Consider the following 8,944-nt stretch of genomic DNA (forward strand, 5'->3'; position numbering starts at 1 on the left):
TTATTGATTTTACATTTTAAACTGAGACACTTCAGGTTTCTGGAAGATTAATATAAAACTGAAATGAATGCATACCTCTTTGTAGGAACTTCAGTAAAAACTTCTGAGTTCTTTCTATCTTTTTTGTTTAATTGATTTTTGCACAGGAGACAGGGTCTTAATATATACTTTTGACTGTCCTGGAACTGATTGCATACTATAGGCTGGCATTCAGTTTTGAAGCAGATATACCTCCCTCTGCCTTCTGAGTGCTGGGATTAAAGGCACTTGCCAATACACCCAGCTTTCAAATCTTATTTTTCTTTTTTGTAGTTAGTAATTGTTCATACAATTTTTCTGATGTGTACTCTGTACTGTTGCTCTGTTAACTTGTCTATGTTTGTTAATAGGCATGTTTCTTGCAAAGTGATATCCCATTCAAACAGTGCAGAAATGACAGAAGTTCTTGTGGGCTGCAAGAATATATCATAGATTCAGCTGTGTATTAAAGTTGAACTTTGACCAGCCAAGGGTTTGTCAAAAGGCAAACCCATTTATTATGAATATTTGATGTTACCCAGCCTTTAATATTCCAGCTGTCTTCTGCTATGAAATCCTTGCTTGTCCAGACCAAATGGTAAACAATTCAGCTTCCCAGACCTGCTGTACCTACTAAGTTACTAAATGCCCTGCTGAGCTTAGGAGACAAGCTGGCAAGAGGCACATAGCTTTGTTTCCTGTGCTAATGAAGCTTAGACCATCCCCTCACCTTGAGGAGGCCTAGTGATTCTCCAGAGCATTTTGACTGATAACAAGAGAGGTTTTTACATATCAAGGTGAGAGATAAAACAATATTCCTGAGGAGGCAGGGAACCACATGCCCAGGGAAAGAAAAGGCAGGCATTTTCTGTAGACAAGGACAGAACAGCATGGTGAGAGAGAAGAGAGGACGACAGGGGTTCCATAGAGGGTAAGCAGATCTCGAGTGGAGTTTTCAGAGTGCCAGGAGTAGAGAATAGCAGAGATGGAGAAAGAGGATACAGAGAACGAAGATGAGGCTGAAAGCATAGGAGTTAGTCGTTAGCTGGACTATGAGCTAGGGAGCTGGACAGAACTGCAGTTTTGGAGACAGGATTTCATCCCAGAGAAATAAAGTGGACGGATATAGAGTTTGTTATATCTAGAGTTATTCCTGCCTTGAATGCCTGGTGGAACTATAGCTGAATTGATGTAATTTTGTCTTAAGAGGAATGAAGTTAACAGACATAAGAACATAGTGTAGGTAGATTTTTCCCCCTGATATCCCATGCTGGACATAGCAAAGCCCCCTTGGACCCTGGGGAATCAATAAGAAGTGAACCTCCTATTTGGTTTCCTTCTAAAGTGACTTGGTGACTACATTTTAATGTCTGTATCATGGAGTAAGTGTGCATAGCACCAGAATTATATGTCTATGTCTATATTGTCAAAGAAGTATACATTTACAATACTTTCAGTATCATGTTCTCTGTTGTACATATGTATGGGATATTTTAGAATGCAGTGACCTATGAAGATGTGCATGTCAACTTCACTCGGGAAGAGTGGACATTGCTGGATTCTTCCCAGAAGAGTCTGTACAAAGATGTGATGCTGGAGACCTACAGGAACCTCACTATTATAGGTAAGACTGAATTTTCCTTCGTGTTTTAAAATAGAGAGACAACTGTTCTTTGGTTATTAATACTCTTCTGTAATTTGATTGAGAAAGAGGAAGAATGTGGTTAGTAAATCAGGCATGGTTCTAAGGTTCACTGAAGATAGTAACTTAAATTTTGCATAATTTTCAATAATATATATTTTCTGTTAATCTATTTTAGGATACAGTTGGGAAGACCATAATATTGAAGAACATTATCAAAGTTCTAGAAGACATGAAAGGTAATTTTCATGTGAAAGCTGATATAAATGTGCCTCTGAAGAAATTGTAATGTGTGCTGGAAGTTTTAAAGAAAAGCAGCAGTTTAAATAAGCACAGCTTAATGTGCATTGATGAATATTAAGTTCTCACAAAACTGTATACTTCAATTATCATGAAGTGAATTTCATTTTCAAGGCATTCTTTAAAGAAAGAAGACAGGGAAACAATGTCTTAACAGATATCACCATTTGAATCATATCCTCATTAGAACTATGCTGTAGACCTGCCAATCCATTTATTTTCATACTGCTCATATTACAAAATGTATACACATTAAAGAGGTGATAATTAGTGTCCAAAACCCTCTAATAAGCAAATAGTCCATAGTAAAGCTACTGTTACTGTTATACTTGTGACTTTGCTAAGTTTAGTGAAAGAGGGAGTTAGAGTCAAACGTCAAGGGGCAGTTGTTGTGGAGAAACCTCAATCCCTATTCCACATGTCTATGAGGAGCAAAAAGTAAAAGTATGTGAATTCAATGGGAAAACCTTTTGTTTGTTATTCTTCCCTTAGTAGATATATCATTTGTCACTCTGGATATAAGTCATATGAGCATAGGGATATGGAAAGATATAACGTCCTTCTTTCTCAGAACAATTAGAAGGTATGTAGTAGTCCCCATATTGAGTAAACTTGTTAAATTTGATTCAAGTACATAAGTAATTGGCTTTCAAGTTTCATTGTTAATACATTAACAAACTCACATTGCTAAAAGCCTTATGAGTACTAGGAACATGTGAATACTTCTCTTTGTCCTAGTTCACTTAACAAATATAGTATGACTCACAATATAGGAAAATTTATGAATGGAATAGTCATGGTAAATCTCTGAGTTCTTCCAGTTCTCTTCAAGTGTGTGAAAATTTTCATATAGGAAAAAGATTCTATAAATGTGAACCATGTAATAAAGGTTTTTATCATACAGGTATCTTCAAAGATACAAAACAACCCTTAATGAAGGGGAACAACATGAGTGTAAATAAAGTGACAAAAGCTTAAGGTCTTTCCTCTTTACAATTAGACCAATTGTGATTTTACAATTAATTGTAAAATTGACTCATTCAGATATAAAGATTCAAAGGGGTAATGAATGTGGTAAAGCTTTTACATGTGCCAATTATCCTTCCTTGCAGGCATGAAAGAAGTCATACACAAGAGAAACCTTCTGAATATAGTCATTGTGTTGAAGCTTTTGCATATCATAGTCATCTTCCAAGGCATGGAAGAACACATACTGGAGAAAAACCCTGTGAATGTAATCAATGTGGTAAAGCCTTTGCACACAAGAGTAGTCTCCAAGTCCATAAAAGAACTCATACTGGAGAGAAACCCTATGAATGTAATCAGTGTGGTAAAGCCTTTGCATGTGACAGTAATCTCCGAGTACATAAAAGAATACATACTGGAGAGAAACCCTATGAATGTGATGAATGTGGTAAAGCCTTTGCACGTCTTAGTAATCTACAAATACATAACAGAACACATACTGGAGAGAAACCTTATAAATGTAATCAATGTGGTAAAGCCTTTGCACGTCTTAGTCATCTTGAAATCCATAAAAGAACACATACTGGAGAGAAACCCTATGAATGTAATCAATGTGGTAAAACATTTACTCGTCCCAGTAGTGTCCAAATGCATAAAAGAACACATACTGGAGAGAAACCCTATGAATGCAATCAGTGCGGTAAAGCCTTTGCTTGCCACAGTAGTCTCCGAATACATAAAAGAACACATACTGGAGAGAAACCCTATGAATGCAATCAGTGTGGTAAAGCCTTTACACATCATAGTCATCTTCAAGTGCATAAAAGAACACATACTGGAGAGAAACCTTATGAATGTAATCAATGTGGTAAAGCCTTTAAGCATCACAATCATCTTCAAATGCATAAAAGAACACATACTGGAGAAAAACCCTATGAATGTAATCAATGTGGTAAAGCCTTTGCATATCACAGTAGTCTTCGAATACATAGACAAACACACACTGGAGAGAAATCCTATGAATGTAATCACTGTGGTAATGCCTTTGCACATCTTAGTACTCTTCAAAGGCATGAAAGAACACATACTGGAGAGAAACCTTATGAATGTAATCAATGTGGTAAAGCCTTTGCACGTCATAGTCATCTTCAAAGTCATGAAAGAATACATACTGGAGAGAAACCCTATGAATGTAATCAATGTGGTAAAGCCTTTGTATGTCATAGTCATCTTCAAAGGCATAGAAGAACACATACTGGAGAGAAACCCTATGAATGCAATCAGTGTGATAAAACCTTTGCATGTATCAGTAGTCTTCGAAATCATGAAAAAAAATCATACTGCAGAGAAACTCTATAAAAGTAGTCAGTGTGGTAAAGTTTTGCACTTTATATATGAATAAAACTTTGTGTGCAATCAATCTGTTAAAGACTTTGCATATTACAGTAGCCTTGGAGTGCCTAAAAAACTAATACTGAAGAACTCCTTATTATAAAGTATTTAGTAAGATGTTACCCAAAACACTTACATTCAGTTGCACAAGAGTATTTATTCTGGAGAAGAAAAATTGACAGTGTCAACAATCTGTTCAAGCATTATGATATCTGTCTTTGTTTTGTTTGTACCTACAAACTCATGTGAACAAAAGCCCTTTGAATTTAAACAGTAAGGCAACCCTTTTAGATTTCATACTTCTTCAATTACATGAAATAACTAATTCAGATGTAAAACTTTATGGGTGTGTATTAGTGCCTTTTCTGTATTTGTAATATAATGTCTATGTCAACTTATAAATGAGTTTAATTTGGCCCTTGGGTCGAGAGGTATACAGAATATCCATGAAAGTGGCATGGCAACAAGTGTCAGACATGGCAGCTAAAGCAAGAGGCTAAGAACTCACATCCCTAATCTGCAGCATGAAGCAGAGTGGAAACTAGAAATGATGTATGGATATAAATTCTCAGAGCACTACCCCCAGTGACATATTTCCTCTAGCAGTGCAATATTTCCTAAATCTTCCTAAATGATACCACCAACTGAGAAGGATTGATTTCTCTGACTTCAAGACTACACACTTCCTTTCTGTTATATGAACCAACTCATGATAAAGAAAAGTCTGCAAGTAAGCCTTTAGATGCCTCAACACCTGTCTTATAGAAATGAATGCTTAAGAGACAACCTTTCATGAGTGAAAACTTGTTTGTTTAAAGGTTTGTTTTCATTTTAATTGCATGATATCAGTGTGTATTTATATGTACATGTGTATGCTGGTTCCCAAGAAGGTTAGACCCTTGGATCATCTTATAGCAGGAATTACAGAAAGTTGTCAAAGTTGGTCCTGGAAATGAAGTTTTCTTAACTGCTCAGCCATATATCTAGTCCTATAAATATTTTAAAACCTATTTACATCATTTTGAAGCCAGGAAATAGGGAAGAACTCATACAAGAGAAAATCCCTATTCATGTAAATGATTTGGTAAAGACTTTAGCCATCACAGTTGTCTTTAGGTCCAAGAAAAAAATCTTGTTTCATTTCATTTTCATCATATCCTTGAAGGAAGTAAATTACTTACCATATTCAATCAAGACTGATAGTGGTGATCAATGCATTGTGGTTTCTATTTTGAAACATTTGATGTAGATACTAAAGTGTGTTATATGTATGGTAATTTCATTTAATGACATTTATTTTTTGGTCCTTGTATTCCTCGTGTGACTTTTGTTATTCTTCTATTGTGCTTTTACTTAGTGATAGGTAGTTTTCTGCTGCAGTGTATAGAATGGAATGCCCATCATGTAAGTAATCATTGTTTATTTAAATATCAGGCAGTATGTGACCATATTGTCAAGGAAAGGATGTCTGTGAAATGGTGGTGGGTTATTGTTCCTGGTTTTGTGTTTCATATTTTCACAAATTCCCTTGAAATTTTGTTGTTTGTTATTCAGTGTTCCTTGGATGTCAGTAATTATTCAGGAATATATTTGAACTCATGATCCTCATGTCTTAGCCTTCTGAGTACAAGTCCAAGGGTAGGTGATGTAGTCTCATTATTTGCTGTTTTGTCAATGCAATTTAACATTGTTAATGTTAAAATGTTTATAGAAGAGAATAAAAGAAACATTAAATAACTCATGTATATTCAGAGCAGTATTTTTATTTATCTGGTAGAGATGTAATAAAGTGAAATAATCAGCAATCAACTGTGTATCTCATGACATAATTCTGCCTCTCATAAATTATATATATATAACATTCCATACTTCTTTCTGTCCCCATTAGTTAACCATTTCACATTTCATCTTGAAGTACTTCCTTCTAAGAGAATTGTCTAGAGATGTCATATAATGTAATGGCACTAAGATTTATTTTGTAACAAACATTTATGGTATGTGTGTAATGTGATTATGAATTTGTAGGCCATGACAGATATGTGGAGACAAGAAGACAGCCTTGTGAGATCTACTTTTGGTCCTCTTTATATGGTGATGAAGGTCAGGTTTCCAGCCTTGCATATCACAGACATTTTGCACTGAGTTTTCTCACTGGTGCTCAAATAACATTAGTAGAAATATTACATCAATAAACTGTTGTCTTCTTTTCAGATTGTAATTTCATACAAGGATAGAGGAACACAGGACAATTCAAAAAATAAATCCCCTTTGCATATTAAAATAATTTATACTACCATTCATATTTTTAAATTTGTTTATTCTGAGGACTAAATATTTGTTTATAACACTTTCTCAGAATCTCAATTGAATGCCAAGGAATTGCCTTAGCCAGTAAAGCTGGTTGCTGCTAAACCTGATGACCTGGGTTCTAGCTCTGGGTGACCCATATTACTCCTACAAATTTTTCTCTTTTTTCTACACTTGGGCTGTGGCATATGTACACTCCTACATCAGCATATCTATAAATAAATTTTAAACATAAATAAATGTCATAGAGGTCACTTGCTGCCAAATGACTCCTTGGATTTCATCACTAAAACTTACATAGGGGAAATAGATCATAGACACATGTAAGTTGTTTTCTTAGTGCTACATATACATCATGGCATAGGTGTATACACACAAATACAGTTCAAATATTTTTAAATGGATGAAATTAACAAAGCAAAGAAAATAACTCAATTATTGAGAACATATGAAATGATTTGCCAGTTTAAATTATTATAGAAAGAATTTCAAGAAGTATTACCTTTCATCAAAGTAATGATGCTTTCTTTTTAAATCTTATTTTATCTTTTCATTCTCTGATTCAATGACAGATTGTTTAAGAAACATATTAGCTGGACTTAGAGGTGCATGCCTGTAATCTCAGAACTTGGGAGACTGTGTTGGGTCAATCCCTGTGAGTTTGAGGCCAGCTTGGTCCGCATAGTGATTTCCAGAGCAGCCATTGCTATGTGGACATATCTTGTTTCAAAAAAACTCCAAAAATAAAATGCATATCTCAAATTATGGAACTTTTCCTAATATAATCTGGCTGGACTCTGACTTGTTTTGACAAAACCTTTTTGTTATCTTTACTCACATGAAGAGAACTATGATAACAATGAAAATAAAGAGCAATATAGAGAGTCCATTCACAGAGGGCCAGAAATCCATTGACAACCATCTAGAAGAGACTCAGCAGTTTCAAGTCATAAGAGACAGAAGGAGTGGTGGGACATCTTCATCTTCTGCATTATAATGACATTTTTGGGACCTGGAAAGTTGGATAAGTAGTACTGTGCTCCTGGATACCCATGTTTGGTTCCTAGCACCCACATCAGATTGGTTAGAACTACCTGTATTTCTAGGTCCTGGAGATCTGGTACATTTTTCTGGCCTAGGGCATCAAATGTGGAAGTGGTGAAAAGACAGATATATATGTGATTACATATTGTGAAAAAGGTTTTCTTCATGTGTATGCTATTTTAAGAAAGAATGAATTTTAAATTAGGTCTATAAGTTTTGCCAGTGAATGTATCAAGTGCATTCCAGGCACCAGTAGAGACCAGAAGACAGTGTCTGATCTCTTGTGACTGGAGGTACAGATAGTTATGAGCTGTCTTGTAGTTGCTGGATATCAAAGTCAAGCCCAGTGGGTGAGTGGCCAGTCTTCTTAGGTGCTGAGCCTTCTATTCAGCCCCATGAACATGTAATAAGGTGTGAATGGCTGATATAATTTTATCTATACTTCAGCTCTGATGACCCAGAAGAAATATAAGATTGATAGTATCAGAAACTAACTTACAGTTGGTAGTTAAAGGAGATTTTTCCAAGCCCAAATCTCCACAAAATGAGGGGAAAGTACAAAAAATAATCAGGAGAGAAGCTGACAGTAGAAGTCTTTAAAAGGTGGCTGACCATTTAGCCAAAGCCACAAGACTTGGTTTATCTCCAACATGGTAAATAGGCAGTGATGGGGCCCACAGGGGCACATTTCAGGTGTACCCCTGCTTGAGTTTATACCTCCTTTAAGGAGAGAAAAGGAACTTGCAGGCATGAAGACTGACTTGCCTGAATGGGATCATATTCTGCTTCACTGATGCCTGCAAAGCCTTCAGTTGGCAGCTCTGAATGGTGGTGACTCCAGATGACATCCAGGTTGTCAGGAGATCCTGAGATTTAAACAGAAGTTACTCGCAGGCTGAGGCAATCAGGCATTTACAAAGACCTAGGGGGGTTGGAGTAATTAATAGGGAGAGGGCTTTGGGTGTGAAAACCGAGGATCAAGTGCCATAGAGCAGTGCTTGAGGTGTACCTAAGCTGGCATGCACTGTACTCTGTATCCCCTCACTTGTGGTGGGTCAGCCCACTCCAGGTCTTCTACTCTGGTTTTTTTTTTTTTTTTTTTTTTGTTTGTTTTGTTTTGTTTTTTGTTTTTTCGTTTTTTTTGTTTTTGGCAACTCATGTAGCTGTCAGTGACAATACCCTACAGCCTCTACTTTGCAATCCCCACTGGGATCTTAAAGCTCCTGATCTCCACCCCACCAATCCCTGGTACCTGCCTTTGGCTAACAACTAGTG

The 8,944-nt window shown here is 36.1% G+C and overlaps 1 protein-coding gene across 1 annotated transcript in view; it reads left to right on the top strand.

Annotated features, from left to right (window-relative positions):
• The window catches only part of LOC107399799 (uncharacterized), a 54,249-nt gene extending 48,180 nt beyond the window's left edge, over positions 1-6,069 (top strand). Inside the window, 4 exon segments of the mRNA XM_076553019.1 lie at positions 1,516-1,642; positions 1,839-1,843; positions 1,845-1,899; positions 3,073-6,069. Coding sequence (XP_076409134.1) covers positions 1,516-1,642; positions 1,839-1,843; positions 1,845-1,899; positions 3,073-4,328 — 1,443 coding nt within the window. The 3' untranslated portion in view covers positions 4,329-6,069.
• The last annotated feature ends 2,875 nt before the right edge of the window (positions 6,070-8,944 follow it).

This window comes from Peromyscus maniculatus, chromosome 17 (genome assembly GCF_049852395.1).
Source record: "Peromyscus maniculatus bairdii isolate BWxNUB_F1_BW_parent chromosome 17, HU_Pman_BW_mat_3.1, whole genome shotgun sequence".
Classification (NCBI taxonomy): Eukaryota; Metazoa; Chordata; class Mammalia; order Rodentia; family Cricetidae; genus Peromyscus; species Peromyscus maniculatus.